The 24,059-nt window shown below is 38.5% G+C and overlaps 1 protein-coding gene across 2 annotated transcripts in view; it reads left to right on the top strand.

The window, feature by feature from the left end:
* Positions 1 to 24,059, top strand: part of CSMD1 (CUB and Sushi multiple domains 1) — a 2,016,427-nt gene that overhangs the window by 604,080 nt on the left and 1,388,288 nt on the right. For both annotated transcript variants that reach the window (XM_045056760.1, XM_045056761.1), the window contains one exon: positions 7,167 to 7,279. In XM_045056760.1, the coding sequence (XP_044912695.1) occupies positions 7,167 to 7,279 (113 nt within the window). The remainder of the gene's footprint in view (positions 1 to 7,166; positions 7,280 to 24,059) is intronic.

The following is a 24,059-nucleotide window of genomic DNA, read 5'->3' as shown; positions in this document are numbered from 1 at the left end:
ATAAGAACAGGTATTTCTCAGAGAAAGTTAGGTAACAGTAAAATTAGTCCTTAGGGTCCACCTGGCAGGGATGTACGTGACATGGTGAAGAGTGTTCTCAACAGAACATTCTCAGAGAAGTGAAAGAATGTGCTAGTGGCCGATTGTAATATCCCTCACTCCCAAACGCTCCTCACCTGGTGTGATGAAGAAATGGCTGACAAATGGAGAAAGAAGATGTAAATATACATACAATGGAATGCAACTCAGTGATCAAAAGGAATGAAATCTTGCCATTTGCCACAGCATGGATGTATCTAGAGTGTATGATGCTAAGCAAAATAAGTCAGACAAATAGCATATGAGGTCCCCCATATGTGGAATTTAAGACACGCAACAGATGAACATAGAGGAAGGGAAGAAAAAAATAAGTTGAAAACAGAGAGGCGGCAAACCGTAAGACTCTTAAATACAGAGAACAGACTGATCTCATTTCAACTATTTGAAACAGATGCTGTGTATATATTTTATCAACAATCATGCACGCTAAACTTCCCCAAATTCTCAAAAGGTAGTCATATAACATTGTTTTTAGAACTCTTAGCATCTTGTTACTGTTTTTTTCTTTTTGAGCTAATACTATTTGTGTTCTTTCAAAGTCACAACTCTTTATGAAATGCATTAAAGGGAACCTAAGTTTGTGTTTATTTTAAAGTGCTACCACATTATGCGATATCTACACTTATGCTAATACATATTTAAAATTTCTAAATGGACTGTGACTAGCTGAAATAATCCGCAACACTGTTGTTGAATTTATTTTTTAACCAATGAGGAGAATGTTTTGTTATTAAATACTTTCTTCTTATTTTTTTTAATACTTTGATTATTTTCATTTCTGTTAATATTTTATTGACTGCTTCTCAGTCCCAAACCCTCTAATCTTTTGCTTCATTAAACTCTTTAGATTTCCACGCAGTCATAAGCAATAACATAGGGAGATTCCGGGTACTCTATACCGAGTTCTTACAAAGGTAACTTCTCGCAAAACTGTAGGACACTAACGTACAGAACATTGACATTGACTCAGTGGGGATACCGCGTTGCTGTGCCATGAGGATCCCTCATGTGGTTCTTTAAGAGCCATACTCACTTCCTTTCTACCTCTACTACCTTTTCATTCCTGGCTGCAAAAACTCTCTCTTCCTGTTTTCGATAATCTTGCCATTTCAAGCATGTTTGAAAAATGGAATCATATGGTCTATAACCTTTTAGGGGTTGACTTTTTTTTTTCATCCATTTACATCCCCTCCAAGAGTGCATGAGGGTTCCTTTTTCTCCACATTTTCCCCAACACTTGTCATATTTTGTCTTTTGATTGTAGGTATTCTGACTGTTGTAGAGTGAGATCTTGTTGGGAGTGAGTGAGTGTGTGCGTGTGTGTTTTAATGTTTATTTATGAGGGAGAGAGAGACAGAGAGAATGAGCAGGGGAGGGGAAGAGAGAGGGAAACTCAGAATCTCAAGGAGGCTCCAGGCTCTGAGCTGTCAGCACAGAGCCCGATGCAGGGCTTGAACCCATGAACCGTAAGATCATGACCTGAGCCGAAGTCAGTAACTTAACTGATTGAGCCACCATTGTGGTTTTTCTTTGCATTTTTCTAATGATTATGGATGCTGGGCATCTTTTCATGTCTCTTGGCCATCTGTATTTAGTTTTTAGAAAAATGTCTATTTAGGTCCGCTGCCCATGTTTTAATCAGATTTTTTTTTGGTGTTAAGTTGTATAAGTTCTTTATATATTTTGAATATTAATTCCTTATGGAACGTATCATTGACAAATATTTTCTCTCATTCAGTAGGTTGCCTTTCTGTTTTGAGGATGACTTCCTTCACCGTGCAAAGGTTTTTATTTTGGTGCAGTCCCAAAAGTTTAATTTTGCTTTTGTTTCTTTTGCCTTAGGAAACATATCTAGAAAAATGTTACTATGGTCAATGTCAGAGAGATTACTGTCTATGTTTTTTTTTTCTAGGAGTTTTATGATTTCGAGTCTCACATGTAGATCTTTTATCCATTCTAAATTTCTTTTTGTGGGTACTGTAGGAAAGTGGTCCAGTTTTATTCTTTTGCATATAGCTGTCCAATTTTCCTAGCACTATTTGTTGAAAAGACTGTCTTTTCCCCAGTGTATATCCTTGCCTCCTTTGTTGAAGACTAATTGGCCAGATTATTGTGAGTTTATTTATGGGCTTTCTGTTCTGTTCCACTGATCTATGCGTGTATTTTTTACCTGTGCCATACTGTTTTAATTACTACATTTCCCAATTTTTGATTATTAAGAATGAAGCTCCTCTAGACATTTGTGTGCAGGTTTTGTGTGAACATAAATCTTCATTTCTCTGGGGTAAATGTCGAGGAGAGCAATTGCTTGGTTAGTACATATTTAATGTTCTAAGCACCTGCCACACTGCTTCCACAGTGGTTGTGACGACTAACGATAAATGAACAATCATGGGGCACCTGGGTGGTTCAGTCAGGTGAGAGTCTGACTTCAGCTCAGGTTGTGATTTCATGGTTTGTGGGTTCAAGCCCCACACTGGGCTCTGTGCTGACAGCTCGGAGCCTGGAGCTGTTTCAGATTCTGTGTCTCCCTCTCTCTCTTCCCCTTCCCCACTCATGCTCTTTCTCTCTCTCTCTCAAAAAGTAACTAAATACATAGACATTAAAAAAAACTTTTTAAAAAAAGAACAATCCATTTTCTCCACATTCTTGCCAGCTTTTGTATTGTCACTATTTATTTTAGCCATTCTGAATACATAAGTAGTGATACCTCTTTGTGGTTTTAATTTGCATTTCTCTAATGGCTAATGATGTTGAGAATCTTTTCATGTACCCATTTGCCATCTCTATATTGTTTTACATAAAGTGACTTCATGTTCTTTGCCTGTTTTCTGATTGGATTGTTTGTTGTTTCACTGTTGAGTCTTTAATGTTCTTTATATATTCTGGACACTTATCCTCTGTCAGATATGAGGCTTGTAGATACTTTCTATCAGTGTTTAGCAGGTCTTTAGACCCCAGTCAGTGGGGTCTTTGACAAAAAAAATAATAACTTTTATGAAACCTGATGTATCAATGTTTCCTTTAATGGATTATGCTTTGGGTGTCCAGTCTAGGAATTCTTAAGTCAGTCCTAGATTATCTTGTATGCTTTTTTCTAAATTTTTATAGTTTTATATTTATGTCCATGATCCATATTGAGTTAATTATTATATAAGGTGTTAGAGTTAGGTGCAGGCTTATTTTTGCATTTGGTATTTTCGTCTCTGGACATCTATTTGTTCCAGCATCATTTGTCAAAAGGTTATCTTTACTCCACCGAATTGCCTTAGCACCTTGAAATCAGTGGAACATATTTATGTGGGTCTTTCTTTCTTTCTTTTTTTTTTCTTTCTTTTTTTTTTGAAATTATTTAAGCTATTCTATTGAGGTTTGGGAGCTTTCCATATCCATTTTAGAAGAATCTTGCATATATCTTCCAAAAATCTTGTTGGGATTTTGATAGAAATAGTGTTAAACCTGTATATAAATTAGGAGAGAATTGATATCTCTACAGTGTTGAGGCTTCCAGTCTGTTAGCACGATATGTTTCTCCATTTGTTTAGTTTCTTAGGTATCTTTCATCACCAGAGCACCGTTTTGAGAGGATAGTTTTGTACCTGTTTTGTTACAGCCGAGCATTTTTTTTTTTGAATGATTATAAATGCCATTGTAATAATTAATCTTGGTGTCCATGTGTTAAGTTCTAGAATGCAGAAATACAGTTGAATTTTGTATGTTCGTTTGCATCCTGTGCACTTGTTCAAGTATTAGCTCCACGAGTTTCCTTATGGACTCCCCCGTGTCATCTATGTAGATAATTGTGTCCTCTGCAAAGAGGGGCGATTTTCTTTCTTATGTTCTGATCCATATGCATTTGTTTTCTCCACTTGGCTTCCTGCTCTGGCTAGATCTTCCAGCACGATGTTGGATACAAGTGACGAGAACAGACGTTTTTGCCTGGTTCTCAGTCTTAGGGGGAAGCATTCAGTCTTACACCATTAAATATCATGTTAGCTGTAGGTTTTGTTTTTTTTTTTTTTTTTTTTTTAGATACCCATTGTCAAGTTGGGGAAGTTTTCCTCTATTCATATTTTACTGGAAGGTGTTCTCACGATTGGGTGTTTAAGTATATGCAATACTTTTTTCTACATAGACTATCATGATCTTGTGATTTCATTCTTTAGCCTGTCGCGCTGGCAGATTATATTGATTGATTTTCAAATACTGAACGCTACTTACATCCCTGGAATAAACACCGCTTGGTTATGTTGGAGAATTCGTGTGATACGTTGCCTCTGTGTGCTCTTACTTTGTTAAAAATGTTCATATCTATATGTGTGTGAGAGCAGTTACGGATCCATTGTTGTCTCGCAAAGGTTTTGTTCGATTTGGTATCGGGGTATTTAGCTTGAGCGGCCACAATGAAATACCATCCACTGAGTAGCTTAAACAACAGGAAGTATATTTTCTCACAGTCCTGGAGGTTGGATATCTGGTATCAGAGTGCAGCACCATCAGGTTCTGGTGAAGACTGGTCCTGGCTCGCACACACCTGCCTTCTCTCCATGTGCTCATATGGCTTCTGCTAAGTGAAAGCATGATGGGGGTGGGCGGGGGGGGGGAATCTCTCTTTCTATTCCTTTTATGAAGCCACGAATGCTATCAGATTAGGACCTCACCCCATGACCTTATTTCATATTACTTATCTCCTAAAAGCCCTGTCTCCAAATACAATTAGATTGAGAGGTAGGGCTTCAATATGTGAATTTGGGGGGCAACAGTTCAGTCCATAGTTACAGGGTAACATTAGTGCCATAAAACACATAAGGAAGTTGCCATCCACTTCTGTTTTCTGGAAGAGACTGTGTAAAATCGGTGCCAACTTTTCAAATGTTTGGTAGATGTCTTAGTGCATTCGGGTAGATGTCTGTGTATAACAGAATAGCATAGACAAGGCGGCTTATAAATAACACAGATTTACTTCTCACAGGTCTTGAGACAGGGAAGTTCAAGATCGTGTTCCAGCTGATTCGGTGTCTGGTGTGAGCACTTTCTGTTACATAGAGAACATCTTCTTGCTGTGTCCGCACATGGCAGAGGGCATATTAAAGGGATTCTGGAGTCTCATTAATAAGGGTGCTAACCCCATTAATGGGGGCTCTGCCCGTAAATTACCACCCAAAGGCCCCAGCTGCAAATATCATCACCTTGGGAGTTCAGTTTCAATATATGACTTTTGGGGGACACAAACATTCAGTTCATGGCGTAGAATTCTCCTATAAAACCACCTGGCCCTGGAGATTTATTTGGGGGAGTTTTAAGAGTTACAGGGTTATTCATGGGGCGCCTGGGTGGCGCAGTCGGTTAAGCGTCCGACTTCAGCCAGGTCACGATCTTGCGGTCCGGGAGTTCGAGCCCCGCGTCGGGCTCTGGGCTGATGGCTCAGAGCCTGGAGCCTGTTTCCGATTCTGTGTCTCCCTCTCTCTCTGCCCCTCGCCCGTTCATGCTCTGTCTCTCTCTGTCCCAAAAATAAATAAACGTTGAAAAAAAAAAAAAAAGAGTTACAGGGTTATTCAAATTTTCTATTTTGTATTCAAAAAGTTGTGATAGTTTGTGTTTTTATACGAAGTGGCCTATTTCATGTAAGTTAAATGTATGTGTGCATTTTTTAAATAGCATTCCATTATTATTTTATGTCTGTGTGGTCTCTCGTAATATTTGCTATTTTATTCCTGGTATTTGGTGTTTATATCTTCTACCACACACCCCCCCACACACACACACAATTTTTGTATGGGCCTTGCTAGATTGTTGTTAATTTTGTCAGTCATTTCAAAGAATTAGCTTTTGTTTCATTGTTTTTCTCTGTTGTTCTTCTGTTTTCGGTTTCTTTGATTTCTGCGTTTATATTGTATGTATTGCCTTCTCCTTGCCTTAGGTTTATTTCACTATTTTCTAAGTTCTTCACATGGGAGCTTAGGTTCCTAATATGAGATCTTTCCGCTTTTATACTGTATATTTTAATACTATTAATTTCCCTCTCAGCACTTAGCTGAGTCCTCTAACTTTTGCTATCTTGTCTTTTTACTTTCATTCATTTCAAGGTATTTTTTTTTAAATTTCCTTTGACATTTCTTCTTCGATCCAGGGATATTAAGAATGATGCTGTTTAGTGATTGGCGATTGTTTTGTTATTTTCCCCTAACAAGTTTTTAGTTTGATTCTAAAACCTACGGCAGCTGGAATTAGGTATTTAATACCCATAGACTTACTGGCAAATCAGAATTTCTCTAAAAGGAATGAACATGCAGGCTTACTCCTTTTGGATTTTTGTTCTCACTATACTAAATTACATATTTAGAGATAAGCTACTTAATTAGCAAACTTTGGGTAAAAAATAAACCGATGAAGTGTCTCTTTGACCTTTTGGAAACCTGTAACTTTATAACGCATTATGCATAAAGTATGTATTATTATACTAGTTCACTCATTCAGAGTGCTGACTCTATCATCATTAAAATTTCTAAATATATCTAAACCTAGTGATAGGTGAAAAGCATATCTCAGAATCTAAAAGATTTGTCTTGAAAACCACACATTAAAGTCAATTCATTTGACCTCTGCTCAAGGGAACAATAGGTTTTTTGTTTATTATGCTGTGGCCAGTATGTTTTCTTTTCAAGAAAGCTCTGATTTATTTTGAGCAGATAGTAAGAATAAGCACATTGACTATGAGATGTGACAACCCGCCATCTAACAAATTAAGAGGAAAATAATAAAGTACGTGCAAAATCATATTTTGTCATGTAGCACGTACGAGGATGCCTTTGCATTGCGTTCCCTGTCTTACGCATTATACAATTTCTTCAAGAAAGAATTTTTGCCAAAATTATTTAAATAAACCATTAGTTGAACGTGCCTAATTTCAATCACCTGGCAACACCTTGGGTATGAAACTTGTAATTGTTTCGGGACGTGTCTCAAACATAGTGCAGGGAAAGAAGAAACACAGTGACTTCATCAAATAAGCTTGAATAACACATGTAGGCTTTTTAACCATGTTCATGTATTTTTTTGTGGTTTAGATTATCAGGATTTCAGCTGCCGTCCTCGATCGTCAGCACAGGATCTATCCTCGCCCTGTGGTTCACGACAGACTTCGCCGTGAGTGCCCAAGGTTTCAAAGCCCTGTATGAAGGTAGGACATTTAATGTGCTCTGCACACACATACTGTCCAGACGACCTCACCCTTGGCACTCTGGATTAAAGATTCTAATGCAAATATAAGCTGCTCTTTCAGAGGTGGTTGGATGTTATAAACATTTGACGTTTATATTCTAGATTTATATATTGATGATGGCAGAACACTGTCTAGTCTAATTGCCGAATTTCCCAGCACAAAACCTGTGTTTACAATTTCCCTTTGTCGGAAGCGCTCTTTTTAATTGGAGAAGTGGTTTTTCTTTTGACATGTAGTGGAGAAGTTTGGAAATTTTGAATACCAATTAGCAAGACTGCTTTTCTGTGAAAAATCATTTTCAATTCAGAAATGTTATCTTAAAATTTTTGGTGGCCAGTAATGAAGTTAGTGCTTAATTAAAGAGAATTCCATTCCGTGAGTCTTTCTGGTCCAAGCTGAAACTTTTAATTGAGAAGATGATTTTGTTTTCCCGTTTGGTCATTTGAAGGCATGTGGAGTTTGCTTGTGTTTCCAGGGTTTGTGCCTGGTACCCTTTGGAGTCTTGATATCGCTGAACTACTTTGGGACAAAAATTTTGATAAGGTGAAAGAGAGTACACCCTTTGAGAGAGGAAATAATAGAGATGATCGCTTCAGGCATTCGGTTTTAAGAAATTAGTAACACTCTAAGCGTAAATGCTGTGGTGTGTCTGTTTTAGTCTTGTTGTACAGAGGTATTCAAGATTTGCTCTCATGGGTAAAACAAAGACTATTATGTTTAGCATAAATAAACTCTGGAGCCTGTGAATTGAAAATAGACTGTGGGTAGGGGTCTAGGCAAATCTCTATTTACAGCAGATCCCATTTACCTGTTTCTGGGTTAATCACATCTGCCTATGTTTTTATTTGGAGTATTCAGTGCACTTGGGGGGAAAAATCACTCTTTGTGGAGAGATAAAATCTACATGCGCTTTACACAGTTGAATTTAGTTACTATAGAATTACCAGAAAACATAAGGGTAGCGTGTGTTTTTTGCACAGATAGGTAGACAGACAAATTCATGCTTTTATTTAAAGTTTTGGGCGTAATGACATTTAGGATTGTTTACTATTCTTATTGCAATGTCTTTCAGGCCAGGGCATTTATGTATATAAACATATTATATAAATATATGTATCATACTATACATATATATTATACATGTACATATACTTATATACTATATATGTATATAATAGAAACTGGCATGAGTATATTTAATATACTTAAAGGTGTTTAAGTCTATTACCGTTGGGGAATCATTTCATATTTGGAGAGTAACAAGCCAACTTAAGGTTGATAGGTGCTGTTATTAACTTTTGCCTCTGTGCGTGCCTACCAGTTTCCACATACACTGACTTCACATAATTTCTTTTTCACTCAACATTGTGAAAGTGTTTCTAAGGCACCCTACCTAGCTGCCTGTGAAGTTACCTTGTCCAGTCAACATATCTGACATTTGCTCAGAAGGTCGATAACGCTTCCCTGTTTCAGAAGCCGTGACAATTGTCGTCTCCTTCCAGACAAAGTTGGCACTTTAATATTACATTTTGCTCAATTTCCTAAGGTAAATGTTGTGGAGACTTGGTTGGTGTTGAATGATGGTCAAAAGAGTAATTCTATGGACTTTTCTGGGCTATTTTTTGTTGGTATTGCTCATTGTCATTTTATATAACACATGATTGGTGAGATTGTCTCTGTTGGAAAAAATACTTATGAGCTATTTTATAAAATGAGTGGAAAAGTGAATAGGGCTGGGAGCTAAGTGACATGTGCGTTTTAAAACTGTTGCTATGTGGACGTGCTTTTTTTGAAATTTATATTTTAAATAATGACATCTATCATATAGTCTGATATTTACAAGCAGGCACAAGCCTTTTTCTCGAAAGGAAAAAAAAAAGATATTGCATTCAAAAGTGCTTTGTCAGCAAAACCAAAATTCTATATAATATTTAACATCTGTATTTAAAAATATTTCTCTATTAGCATAAAGGTCTCCTGAGAAAATCAATGTGTACTATCTGGAGAAACGAAGTTAACTGTAGTCTCAACAGAGGATTACAGACTAGAGAATCTATCTAGAAGAGAGTAAAGCTTTCGCTAGGGCACCTACTGCTTTCTCCCTAGTCTAAGTGCCCAGAGTGAAATTAGATTCAGCTGAAGGCAATGTCACTGGAGAAGGTGAATTTTATTAACAATACTGATACTGCATGAAATATACAAACATGCCTATTCAAATAAAATGTAAAGCAGAACCAATGATAATGGTCAGAATATTATCTATTTTTTTTTTTTTTTTGGAACCAGAACATTGAATCCTTGGAGGGATTCAGGGTTCCTTGTTTCCCATGAGTTTTTATTTTGATGACCCTGTCCATCATATAGTTAATATAAACCAAATCATATAATAAAATTCTGATGTCTTATCCAAGACCTCTAAAGGAAATTTGATTTAGATATAAAACACTAGATCAGCTTGTTCAAAACATAATGCTATGTAGTCTTAAACTAGTACTATATTTTCTAGTATTACCAGAATGATGTTTAAATTTTTAATTTAAGCACCTTTGCTTAAATTGGAGAAAGTCTTTTCAACTTTTAAATTGTCTCTAAACATAATCACCTTGATAACAGGCTTAATCCGGGCACTGAACTTTGTACTTTTCTGGCAGTAATTTAGAATGGGCATTATTTACATAAATTATTATTCATGCATGAAAATATTATACTACATAATGAGTATGAAAACAATAATTTAGAAATTCTAATGAATGCATTCAGTCATTGAATTTAACCCTGGAAATTAAATGGAAATATTTATAAATTTCACAGTAACAATGCTCATCTGCAGTAATTGAAACTCTAAATATGGAGACCTTAAGGGTCTTAGTAAATTTATAGACTATTGGTGAGATCAACATATTTCAACATATAAATACAGAATATAGTTGAAGTTACCAATTTAATAGTGTTTTGTAATATTACATTTGCTTGTCGCATCACTGAACATTGCTCTTTACCATAAACAAAAGAAATTGTGTAATTTTTTGGTAAATTTATAACAGAAAATATCGAGAGTACACACAACTTACAATGACATAGATTACTATCAGAACTCTTAAATTTGCCCAGTATTGAAGGAGTATGTATGTCAGTAGCATTTATTCAGAGATCTCTGTTTGTCAACTTGTTTTCACTGAGATCTCAATCACTTAAAAAAAAATTCATTTTTTCCATCAAGGTTATGTATGAATTAAAAAATATCATTTAGGAAATCAGAAACTTAATGTGGCATGTCAAGACATAGTAAAAATTTTGTGATGACAAAGATTCATGGTAGTAAGGCATGGCAATCATTTGACTTGGGGACAAGGAGAACAAGTCAATATGGTGACATGAAAATCTAGAGACTGTGCCTCAGCAACCCTGTCACTCTGTCACTCTTATTTTTTTCCACTTTTTGAAAGGAAACGCCTCTATTTTTTTGTGATGCCTCTATTTCTTAATTGTATTTAGTATTTATTTATTTTTGAGAGAGAGAGACAGAGTGTGAGTGGGGAGGGCAGAGAGAGAGGGAGATACAGAATCTGAGGCAGGCTCCAGTCTCTGAACTGTCCACACAGAGCCCGACCAGGGGCTCCAACTTAGGAACTGAGAGACCTGAGCCAAACAAAGTCTGATGCTTAACCAACTGAGCCACCTAGGTGCCCCAAGATGCTTCTATTTCTAATGGTTTCTCTTCTTAGTGACAAAAGTAAATAGAATGTTAGAAACACTTGTGAATATATGATAAAAATTTGTCAACCTGACATTTTAGTTATTTTGATTCTGAATTCTGATTTATTTTTAAATGGCTTTTCCTTCGTTCATGTATGTGTTTATTTTTGTCCTGGATATCATTCAGATATTCCACAGACTGTTCCATAACTTTTATAGACTGATGTTCAATCGTTTTATTCTTGATTCACTTTTTAAAAATGTAGTTTTCACAAATCATTTACCATAATTTAGGTTGACCTTTTAGATATATTTGCCGTTGAAATATGTCTTTGTGGACTTTGGTTGGTTTTTAATAATTCCATATTTTCTGTGAAATAGAATTTGAGTAGAAAATACCAGCTCTGTGGTTCAAATTAATGAGTCAATGTGTACTCACTAGAATGAATAGTTTCCTTGTATACAGCATAGCTTGAACGTGTAGGGTAATTCCGTTGGTTGAGAACCAAATTTTCTTTGAACGATTAGCAAATGCTTTTTATCTATGGGACAGAAGGTGTTTTAAATAAATCAGAATGAAAATCATAGGCATATTTTGACATGAATATTTAAGTTTGGTTACAGAAGGAAGGTTTTACTTGATTCTTGTCTACGGCAAAATTGATAAATGGTGGGAAACTATTCTTTTTAATATTTCTTTAAAAATCCTGGCTGACATGGTAGCTGCAAAGGGAAAATTGTTAACCACAAATGTAGGCAGTCATATATTTTGATCATAAGATACTGATTTTAAGGACTCGGCATTTCCATTTGCTTTCCAAGGTCCCATCTTTGAATATACTGGATTTACACTTTATGCATGAAATATAAGAATCTGAAAGCATCAGAATCTATTTGAAGGAAACAAATACTGGTGATATAATGAGGAGGATTTTGACATACTAAATAGTAAACATTTGCTTGTGGCAGGAAATTGTGTTTCATACAAAACAGTTCATTAGCTGGAATGAGAAAAAACAATTGCCCATGAAAATGCTTTAAGAGCCTCCCCTGGGTTATAAAATGCTCTTCTCAAGGAATTGTTCTTTTCCAAGTTTTTTTTTGTCTTAAAATTATCCATTCTATCAATTATAGAGTTACATTCTGCTTACTAAGGTATATGTATATCTACAGACAGACAGATGAGAGATAGGTGATACATATGTGTGTGTGTGTGTGTGTGTGTGTGTGTGTGTGTGTGTGTGTGTGTGTGTAGTATGATATAAACTCCGGTATAGATTTTTTATTAAATTCTCACAGGATTCCTGTAAGTGAATTAAAGTTACCTAGTATCATCAGGTAGAGAAAATGAGGTCATAACTTACAGTAATTTAGTTTGCAAACACCTCTTAGCTACAAAACTGTGAAAGCAGAGATTAAACACAGTCTACCTATTTCCTGAAGTTGTGGTTCTTAACCACTCCCCATACATCCTCTCATATACCTAAGTTCATTTGTGTATGCATATGCAAATGCATGCTCCTGAGTGTGCATTTATACATGTGTGTATACACACAGAGAATTATGTTTTTGCACACATACGTATACAGATACATACATATACATTTGGATGTTGTATATGTGTGTATACGCACACATGTATATATACCGGAGAATATGTATGTGGCTATGCGAATGGACACGCAGATGTGCTCATTCATTCTTTCTCTCATTTATTTAGTAAGCCTTCCCTGAGCATCTCCCAGTGAGCAAAGACCCAGTGCTGAGCTAAGTGATAGGAATACAAAGAGGAAAAGAAGCATGTTGGTTGTGATGCCATAGCGAAGGAGAAAATGCCTGAATTCGATGGCGCATAGAGAGTACTTGGTGTTTGGCAAGGTCAGGCCGAGAGGGAAGGTCAGCTGCACTTGGGGGCCAGGTTCAGGTCATTACGGAATTAATGCTTGGGCTCTATTTCAGATGAAGTGTTTAAAAGCCTCATGTGTCAAATGCCCTCCTTGTATCAGGCACGGAACAGAAGTTCTCCGGAAAGATGGGTGAAAGGAGGGTGTTTCTGAGTGAGGAAGAATCAAGCATATGGAGCAAAACAAAGTACCATCTTTAGGAAGGTAGCAGCAAGAGGAGGTGGATGGAAGGGTGTCTGGAGGGGGAGATGCCAGGCCCCCATTCTCCTCAGGATTCACGGGGGCCTGGAGAGGCCAGAGGGTCAGGTTTACATGGTTTCGTCCCTGGCCTACACCACTCCCTCTGAGAAATCCCGAAAGAAAAGGCTGAATTATTTTCACTCGACTATTAAATGAGCTGTAGCTTTCTGTTTTTTTTCTGCCTCCATGTCACCATTTTGTCCCCTTTTGGCTTTTGAATCATGGCCATAGCATCTGAAACCATCCAAGGAGAGGGGCAAAGTGGAGCTGGTGAGTTCCAAATCACCACAGCACATTGGCCATCAGACGTTAGTTGACGCTTGGTACACCACGTCTCATGCTCCTCTGTCTTTGGCCCCTTAACTCTAACAGATTCTAGCAGGCACCAATGGAAAGCCTGAATCCTTGATATTTGCCTCCAACTAAATATTCAAAACTAGTTTTTGATAAGAAATCTGCATTCAACCAGAACGTAATTTCTTGTCGTATTTCATATTTTGTCCCCTCAATACCTAAAAGGAAAACCACCAATAAGTGTCCCAGTTAACTGATGTGAATTTGATTCTCCCTCCGGTTAACACATCCTCTCATCTAGAAGCTTCTAAAACAGCACGGGAGTGATTTAAAGACCAAGAGTTAAGGTGGGCCACGCTGTGCTAAAACTGTTCATGTTTAAAAGATAATGGACTTAATATAGGCCATTAAATTAAACTTGTGAGAACTTAAAATGGATTCATTTCTTTTATGATACATTTATTTCGTGGATGCGAATGGCCAACATTTTCATGTGGTTTCATGTGGTTTCGGTGGTTTCAAGTCAACCACTTCGATTTTCACCAGGGAGAAGGGAAACTCGGCTCCAAGCAGACCTTTGCATCCGGGTTGCACTAAGTTATTAACTCCGGGGCCGGGGTGGGGCTCCGGATCAACAACGTGTCTCACGTTGACTGAATATATTCGGCATTTCCCTCTGACACATCCCTCAAGCAGAATTTTCTTTCCTTTAACATGCGTGGATCTGGACTTAGAAAGAGCAGCTAGATTATTACCCTTCAAGCTCAAAGCTTTATTTAGAATGTCAGCCCTGATTTATTTCTCCCTTGAAGTGATTATCCAAACTCAACTTGAATTAAAGCGTGAAACATGAATGACCCACCTGGAAGGAGAGAGACATTTCTGACTAAAGAAAGCGATGGCAAAGGAACAGCGGTTAGCTGTCCATTAGCTGACACTCAAACATTATCTTGAGTTTATAACAGTAATAGAGGCTGAAACAAATGAGGAACTGCTAGAATCACATTCCTCTTGACTATTTAGATGGTGTGGGTTGGCAAACCCAGGTACACATGGACCTTTGGTGGGGTGACCTTTGCTTACCTACTTTCACCTTGTAGCGAGCAGAGCTGTTGGCCCTCATATCAGACCTTCTCTAGATGCACTTCTTCCTGATTTGCAGGGATTTTCAACAGTAGCTACGTGAGAACCGCTAATCAAAGATTTTAGAACGGCACTTGAAAATAATTATTGCTGTTAGTAATATCAGTACTAACACTTCGGAAAAGCACAACCATGGGAGAAATATGATTATTTTCTGAAAGTACAAAGTGAATGCAATCAAATGACGATGCGGAGAAAAGAGATGCAGACCCGTCACAAAGGAATGAGTTTAAACAGTCTAGCAAGGCTTATATATAACCCATGGCTATTGATACATCCGATGAAAGAATAGAAATTAAAGTAAGTGCCAGCAGCAAAACACATTGCCAAAGGCAAAGCCATGTCCAGTCAAGGTCAACCAAGAGGAGTCGCGTGCTCGGTTACGAGATCGTTGAGTCTGAGAGTCCCTTGAGCAGTCATCCCTGTTGGGGGTGTGGATGAAGGGAGTCCACTTTAATCATCCAATCCATTATGAGGCTGTCGCTATACTCTATCTCTCGCTGCTAATTTGGGGGTCATGGATCATCTCAATTTCCATGAGGCTGTGATATTACATGCACAATTTTGCGTGTGTGTTTTTCTGTGGAAAACATTTCATAGACTCCATCAAGTCCCCAGGAGTTCCATAACTAACGAAAAGGTCAGAATGACGTGTGTAGATTGATGGAATGAGCTTTGCTCACCTGCGGCATCAGATGTTCTTTTATCTGATTTCTATCGCTTCTCTTATTTATTTCTGTCGTTCGGATTCCATGTTTAAGCAAGAAGCCTTCAGGTTGCAATTTGCCTTCGTATATAGGCCTCCCGTGTTAGAAAAACGACTGTTGTATCAATGAAAATAGTCTAGTTGCTGTGAGTTGTAATTTATTAATTTGGCATTTTGATTTTATATATTGGCTCTGTGAACTTAATTAATGTGCGTTTACCCCAGGGAGATGAAATCTGCTCTCCATGTACTAGAAAATCTAGTTTCTGATTCAGTAGGAATAGATTGCTATAAATTCATTAAAATAATAAATTGTGCTGTGCAGCCTGTTGAGAGATACTGAGCCAAACTTTTGCCTTGACACACACACACACACACACACACACACACACACACACCCTCGTTCTATTGCCATGCACCATTTTGCTTCAAGCAACACCATAAAGAAATAGTTTTTTTCAAAGTGCTCATACTATTAAAAAGATTTAGTGTAGTCCTATACGCATGGATACGAAGGGATGTCCGCAACCTAGGAAAGGGAAGAAAATGCTGTATAATCCCATTTTGGCAAAAAATGTTTTTGAAGTACTTGCCTAGGCGTGCACGCACGTGTGTGTGTCTGAGGATGCATGTCTCACGTATGCGTGTTGCGTATATGCACATGTATCCACACATGCATGCTGGTATGTGCATTGCATATATGCACACGTATCTACACACGTGCAGGCTGGTGTGAACATTTGGGAAACTGTAGAATACCTGAATTGTTAGCCTGCATTTGTTTGGGGAAGATTTGGAACGGGGAGGAATTAGGAGGAAGGACTGCTGGACTTTTCTCCGTGTAGTTGCATGACTCAGCTGATTGCAAGGAGCATTAAAAAATCAAATAATGAACATTGTAAAGGAAGATATTTCCGAAGAGGATGAGGAAATTAATATTCTTAAGTGAATCTCTGGCTCTTACCTGGAAGTTGCATGAAAAGTAGAACCAGGTAATCAAATGTTTTTCAATATTATATTATTTTCAAATGACTGACTTAATGGCCTCGAAGGCCGTCAGTGTAGCTGAGATTTTTTTTCTTTTGAAAATAAGAGAAAACAATGTATACTCGCTGGAAATCTGCACGCAGAAACAGTAGCCTGTCTGAAAGGGACACAATAAAGGGCAGACCAATTCCATAGAAGAGGCATCTTCCAAATCATTATTCACAAACAAAATAAGGATTGGTTACTATTTGTCCTTAATGGGAATTCTCAAACCATGAGTCATTATACTTGCATTTCTGAAAATATTTGCTCTTGATTACAGTTTATTTTATTCTTTGTACCCACTCATCTCTCAAGATTGTTTTTTTCCTTCTGTTGATTTTTTTTTTTTTTAACATTCTCTGGATTGGTCAATTTGCTCCTTGCGTGTACGCTCATGTACAAACAATATTTGGTAACAAGGAACCTTGGGTAATGTTTGAAAAAGAAAATTGATCATTATTTAAGATGAACCTTTACTAACAAAAATTATGAGACTGAGTGTTGTTTTCATAGTCTCTCTCTTTTTCTTCTTTCTTCTTTCTTTCTTTCTTTCTTTCTTTCTTTCTTTCTTTCTTTTTCTTTCTTCTTTCTTTCTTTCTTTCTTTCTTTCTTTCTTTCTTTCTTTCTTTCTTTCTTTCTTTCTTTCTTTCTTTCCCTTCCTTCCTTCCTTCCTTCCTTCCTTCCTTCCTTCCTTCCTTCCTTCCTTCCTTCCTTCCTTCCTTCTTTCCTTCCTTTTCCCTGCCATGGATCAGTAATGTGTGACTCAATTCCCTGGAAATGAGATGGCCTCTCTCCCCATCAAAATACCGTCAACCCTTGGCCATCTATTGTCTGGGTGCTAGGAATGAAAAGCGTTAGGGGAAGCTAAGAATGTAAATGTGTCCATGTGGGTGACGGCTTGGATCCTGAGGTGTGGGTTAATCCAGTTTCCCAGTCACTACAAGCGTGACCCTTGCTTGTGTTACATAAGCAGTGACCGTGTCAGATTCCTCGTTGCAATGAACAGTGAGTAGCACCTGCTTCACAGAGTTGCCGTGAGACAGAAATTTAGCTGCTGCGACCGTTTGGGCTCGGCCTCTGGTGTGTAACGATTTTGATCTGTGCTTCTCATTCTGCCGACTGGCATCAAAGGTGACCTCAGCAAGTATAGTGTGTGATTGTGGCTTCAAATTGTGAGTTCTGCAACGTTCTTCTTGACTGCTTGTGCCCCTCTCGCACGCGCGAATATCCTCTTTGCCATCCTGTTCCTGGACACCTGTATCTACTGCCCCCCCCCCCCCATGCTTTGTGTCTCTTCATCTTTTTCACCTGGCGAAGAAAATGGCCAGGGGTCGGTGATTCTCGGCTTTTCTAAGTGAGAATCCGCAACACCATTGTGTCCCAGCGGAGGTGTGGGGTGGTATTTGCTGGTTGTTGGACAAGCTAGGAAGTTGCACGTGGTGGTTAGGGTTACTTTCAATTTTTCTCCAATCTCAGCTCCTTTGTGTAGGTATGTTTGCAGCGGTTTTGTTGACTTGCTCACTATTTACTTTAAAATGAGAGGGATATAGGATAGACATCACAGGGGATTTTGTTTTCTTTTTACTGGTGCTACTCGTTATAGTTGGTTGGGTTGCGGTAACTCAGAGAAAAGATGCGAAAGCATGGGCTCGCTTCAGATTATGAAAAGAAAAACCATGCATGCATTGAAACGAGAAGTGTCCAAGAATGCTGGAAATGAATGCTAAGTATTTAAATTAGAACAAAAATCTTACAATTGGGATAGATGAATAAAAAATCATTTTAGTTTTAAAAATAATGAGAGAGGGGCGCCTGGGTGGCTCAGTCGGTTGGGCATCCGACTTCGGCTCAGGTCATGATCTCACCATCTGTGGGTTCGAGCCCCATATCGGGCTCTGTGCTGACAGCTTGGACCCCGGAGCCTGCTTCGGATTCTGTGTCTCCCTCTCGCTCTGCCCCTCCCCGACTCAAGCTCTGTCTCTGTCTCTCTCAACAATAAATAAATATTAAAATTTTTTTTTAATTTAAAAAAAATAATGAGAGAAATGTCTCCCCTCTTCAGGTCCTTTTGTGAAAGATATGTATGTTCCATTAAATATAAGCAGTCTGTAGCTAGATATAAAAGGCTTTAAAAAAGTTAGTGCTTCACACTCTGATGTATGGTGAAAGAAATACCAAATATGCATCCAAATGGTGAAAAGAGATATAAATGTTTATTGGCAGGATTCTTAAACCAGTCTACAGGAGAGTCAGAATTTATTTCCATTCCTTTGAGCTTAGCATGTAAATTTATTATCATTTCTGATATTCTTGCTACCTAAGGTTGGTGGGTCACTGAATGTCAAACAGGCATCTGTGTTGTCAAATCTAAGCATGTTTCTTTTTTTTTTTAATGTTTATTTTTTGAAAGAGACAGAGACAGAATGTGAGTGGGTTAGGGGCAGAGAGAGAGGGAGGCACAGAATCCGAAGCAGGCTCCAGGATCCGAGCCATCAGGATCCCCAGCCCAGAGCCTGGGGTGGGGCTCGAACTCATGAGCTGTGAGATCACGACCTGAGCCGAAGTTGGACGCTCAACCGACTGAGCCACCCAGGCGCCCCAAATCTAAGCATCTTTTTAAAGGGTATGTTAGTCTAAGAAGTTTCCAACCTTTATTAGACAGTTTCTTCGTGTTTGTTGTTTCCTTTAAATTAGTCGGAAAATGGCGATCTACAATCTCTTCTGAATAATAGCTATGATGGTGATCGCTATAGAGTTTGTATTCCAAGAAAAGGCCCATTAGGGGTTTATTCTTAGTTTCAACAAAATGAGGCACTGGTTTTATTGATTAGCTTGAAAAGGCATCATATGCAGTTGCACTATGAGTTTGTGCAATTTCTCTATTTTTAGAACAGATTTAGATTTCTAGAAAACCGCCTATCTCTTATTATTTTAAAGGTTTATGTCACCTCTTATTCCTTGGTGCCAACCAGAGTCGCATAAACCAAAATAGGAAACATCTTTGATGGTATCCAAGCATTGATCAAAAGAATAAGGTACATAGAGAAATTAAGCTTCTAAATCAAGAAAGCTAAGAATTTCTTCTTTTTATTTGTGTTCTCCCGACTCTTTTCTCTGAAACCCGATTGAGGAAAATCTGTGCTGCCCAAGTATCCATTCCATGACAGTAGAGGACAAAATGCCCTTTCTAGATGGCCTCCATGTTTGCCGTAACTAACTTCCTTGCAGACATTCTTGACATTGGTTCTTACAAAATGGAACCTTGTAATTCTTGCACATCCTCAGAGAGAAAATATATCATTTAAGGAGCAAAAGAGTGGCCTGGGGCCTGTCAACTTGCAACATTAATTTATATACCTCCCATTAAGCTCCTGAAGTGATTTTAATCAAGTACATCCTCAAGTTTTAATTTTGATTTTTCGAATCGGGTGTGTAATTTTTTGCTCAAATTTATGTTTAAATATTAGAATAATGGAATGGAAAGCTCCATGTGGGAAGAGAGCAGGGTGGGTGAACAGACAGCTGGTGTGTGGGGACACTGTCACTTCCTCCCGCAGCTCTGCCCAAGTGTGGGAGGGTAACAAATGGGAGATTTTGTGCAGGAATAAGATGGTGAACGGTTTCGGCTTTGGATGTGTTATCCATCTTAACTCATAAAAACGGAATTTTAACATTCCACGTCTTATTTTTCATTTTTGAAGACTTTCACACTTGCCTGAAACCTTCCCATATGGCACAATTTTGACATGTGTATCAAAATTTACGTATTTGCTTGACTCTTTTTTGGAAGAAAAGTTGATATGCATGAGTCACGAGAACACTGATAATGCATTATTTTTGCATCAACCTCACCAAATCAGAGGAACTAGCTGGCATGTGTTTACAACGAATCCTTATTTATTACTGAGGTTCCTGAAAAATTAAGTGAAGTGCCATTTCATTTGTAAACTACCCTATAAAATAAGCACAGACCGTTTGTACTTTCAATTTAAACAATGAACAAAAATACGACAGTACAATGAAATACAACATTACGTACAGCGTTCACGTTTTACGACGCACTTTAGGCAGTATTTTAACCACCTACAACGCGATTGTTTCCGTTTGCAACAACTTCACTACAAGATGCCACAGGGTCGCATTCACACTTTAAAATTGAAAACCAGAAGACTTTATTGTACATTCACTTTCATTGAATCCTTAGAACTTGGTAAGTAATTACTTTATTCCTCTAGAGTTACCCCCAGCCATATGGTAACTTTCCCAATGTAACATTGCCATTCGGGAGCAGAGAGGAGTTGAAATTCCAGGGCGATCAGTCAGGAGAATACTGGCCAACTCGTCCTGAAAAGGGCTGGATTGTAACTTGCTCTGGCTTTGCAAACTGACGAACTTTTTCTGTGAAGGGCCAAACCGTAACTTCTCTTGGCTTTGCAGTATAGCTGGTCTCTGTCTCAACCCCAGCATTTGGTGCTAGGATATGAATGCTCTATGTCAAGGCCACATGAATGAGCATGCTCACATTACAATAAAACTTTATTCGCAAAGATAGGTGGCCATGATATGGGACTCCTTCTCTAAAGCCAGGACTCTTTCCTTGGCTTGGAAGCCTGGTATTAATTCCTCCTGGGGCAGTTTGGTTTCATTATTTGACCCACCCTCTAAATAAATACCCGGTAGGAAGAGTCAGTGGCTCTTGCAGGGGGCCTGTCTGTAACGCAGTCTAATTGTTAGGCTCTAACTGACAAGACAACCTTGTGAATCACCTGACTCACACACCAGGAGACTCAGGGCTTTGGAAAATTAAATCATTTTGAAGTTGGCCGTCAACACGTTCTCTGCTATTGCTTTCCACAGAGCTTGTTTCAATTTTTACCTTTGTGTTTTTGTGTGTAACGCAGGGTCAGTGAGTGCGTTTACATTTCCAATTGTGCATCTAGTCTCGGCTTTCCAAGTTTCCTTTCCGGGTATATGTTCTTCTCAGAGGCTCCCACGCCCACAGACATTGCACTTTGATTTCGACCCCACAGGAACTCCTTAAACTTCTTAGTATGAAATGTAAGCTCCACTAATCACATCCCTGTTTCCCACCCATCGATGCCCGGGGAAGGGCTGGCAGAAGACACGGGAGAAAGAGGTGGCCATGAGATACGATTTTTGTGCGGTTGGGGGAAAAGTCGAGTTTTAAAGATAATTTTCCTAGAACGTCTGTTTGTCCTTTGCCTTTGCCGACATTTTGTCATTTTGAATGTGGTGAATTAGCACGCGGAGGTCCAACGGTGAATGGTTTACGTTTAGAATTGCGCTCGCTGAGGACAAGTGCCCCATGAAAGTCAGTTGCACAGTTTGGAAAGGGCTGGGAGCGCTTTACAGTATAAAACTGTGCCAGCGGAAAAACCCCACTCAGCATAACTAAACTGTAATATGTGTACTATTAAGCTCACTGCCATCTGACAGCTGTTTGGTTCCTCTGTGAAACGAATTAGTGCTGTCATTTTACTAATAGACCAAAAATAAAATCGTTGGCATTGTTTCCAGCAGCCAGTTCTAACAGAAGCCAGTCTGAATGAATTGCCCTCTCCCTGGTCGCACTCATGCCTGTTCCAGGACAGGCTATCAGAACATAAGACATTACTCAGAATACTAATTGAGGGAAGCAAAACACTTCGCAGCGCGAATGTTACTTAGGATGGACTAAAAATAACCACGGTTGTTTCTAAACCACTGAATGGCTCCCTTCTAAGGTGACCGTCAAGGCATGCACCGCTCTGGCTCAGAGTATTTGTAGGAAACCACTCGCCGAACTCACCAATATCTAAAGCATTTTTTTATGCTTGTGCTAACTCTAAGGATGGCTTTGTGAAAAACGCATCCTCTCTTTCGGAGCTTACCGATGACAAGGGTTATGTGTCTTGCACAGGGATAGTGCAGTGCTGCTCAAAGCCGCCTGTTTTGTTTTGATCATAAACAACAAAAACAACAACAATAACCTTAAACTTTTAGGGTAATTCTGAATCCCGGGTGATGGTTTCATGGCGCTGAACTGCGAGGAGTCTTTTGTGGTCTCATTTGACCCTTTAAGGGCACCCTAAAATCGATGGAAATTAAAATCCCCATTTTGTAAGTGTGGAACTGAAGGTAAGCAATGCGTTTGTGGCCGTGCAGCTAGGAGAGGCTGCTGTCAGATTTTAAAACTATTCCTACTTGCGGACAATTGAGAAGCAAAAAAGTACAGAATCTAAAAACAGATGGCAAGCCCTTCCATCTGTTAGGATAATTATTATTTCCGTGTTTACTTTTTACTTTAGCTAAACACTCCCAGTTCATGGAAAACCATCACTTTTAATAAATAATAGACCATAACCCTCTTTTGAGTAAAACACACTGGGTTGATATCTTTCCTGAAGCGAGAGGACATTCCAGATGTTAGCTGGTGGATGAAGAACACAGAAGTCTAGGATCCCCTTTTCTGCCTAATATACGGTCACAGTGCTGCACTGATGGGATGTGTGTATGGCACAGGGGTTGTAGTGTGTGGGTTCTGGAATTAATTGCCTGTGTCTGAATGTCCGCTTTAATACTTCCTGTTGGTTTTGTTTGTTTGTTTGTTTTGTTTTTTGTTTTGTTTTGTTTTTTGTTTTGTTTTTTGTTTTTTGTTTTTTTTTTTTTGCAAATCACTGAGTTCCTGAGTTTCCACATTTTAAAACTGGGATGATGATAGAATGAATGGGTTCATAGGCCATTTGGAAGAATCCATGAGTGAATTAGATGAAAACTATTTAGGAAAGTGTCTGGTCCAGAGTGAGTGTCAGTCTTTGTCCCTCCTGGCACCATTCTCTGGTAGTGCTAGAAGGTTCTTAGTTTAGATCCTGCTTACAGCTACTCAAATTCAATTTATATTGAATAATATTAGCCGTAATAATCTTAAACACACTCCAAATAAGTTTTAAACAAGAATAGAATAATATAAATAAAATACAGTGTCGGTACTGGTACAATGTAAACACAAGTAATAGAAATAGTATAATATAAATATCCACCATGAATTTAATATAAATTCCTATCTTACTACTAGCTAAAACTCATTGGAGTTTTAAATTTTTTTTACTAAATGAGAGCAAACGTCACCTTTATGAATGTTTTTCCCCACTCCCACTTTCCCCATCCTTGTATTTATATCCAGTCACTAAATAGATGTCTGTGCTGTGTAACGATTTTTGCGTGAACGTGTTTCATGCAAAACACATGCATGGAATTTTAATAAGTGTTTGACTAAAAGTGAAGTGATTGGAAAATAAGGGCTTAAATACAACTGGACAAGCTTCTTGACACGATGGTACAGCTAAAGTTGAAGGTGGGGGGTGAAGAAACATCCTTAATATTCCCACGATCATCTGGGGTTCCAGAAGGGAGCTTCTGTGAGCAGCGTCCCCCAAATGTGATTGGACGTAGAGGTTCATTTCATGAGTATCTCATGAGGTTGGGATCCTTGGGACACCTGTTGAGAAAAAAAGTGCTCTAAATCCTCCCCATTGTCTTTCCACTGCCCTGGGTCTACTCCAACCCTATTAAGTCCCCTATCAGCCCAACACAGGCCACGTGACTGCCCTGTTTCAGCGCTCTCTGACAAATGTCACCTGTGCACAGTCAAGATGGTGTTGGTCCAGGAAGTGGGGCGTGTTGGTGTTGTCTTGCTCACTCCCTCTGGTCTGCACACTGTGACAGT

Source organism: Felis catus, chromosome B1 (assembly GCF_018350175.1).
Source record: "Felis catus isolate Fca126 chromosome B1, F.catus_Fca126_mat1.0, whole genome shotgun sequence".
In the NCBI taxonomy this organism is placed as follows: Eukaryota; Metazoa; Chordata; class Mammalia; order Carnivora; family Felidae; genus Felis; species Felis catus.
The sequence above is the reverse complement of the archived record's forward strand: the minus strand, read 5'-3'. Positions and strand labels throughout refer to the sequence as shown.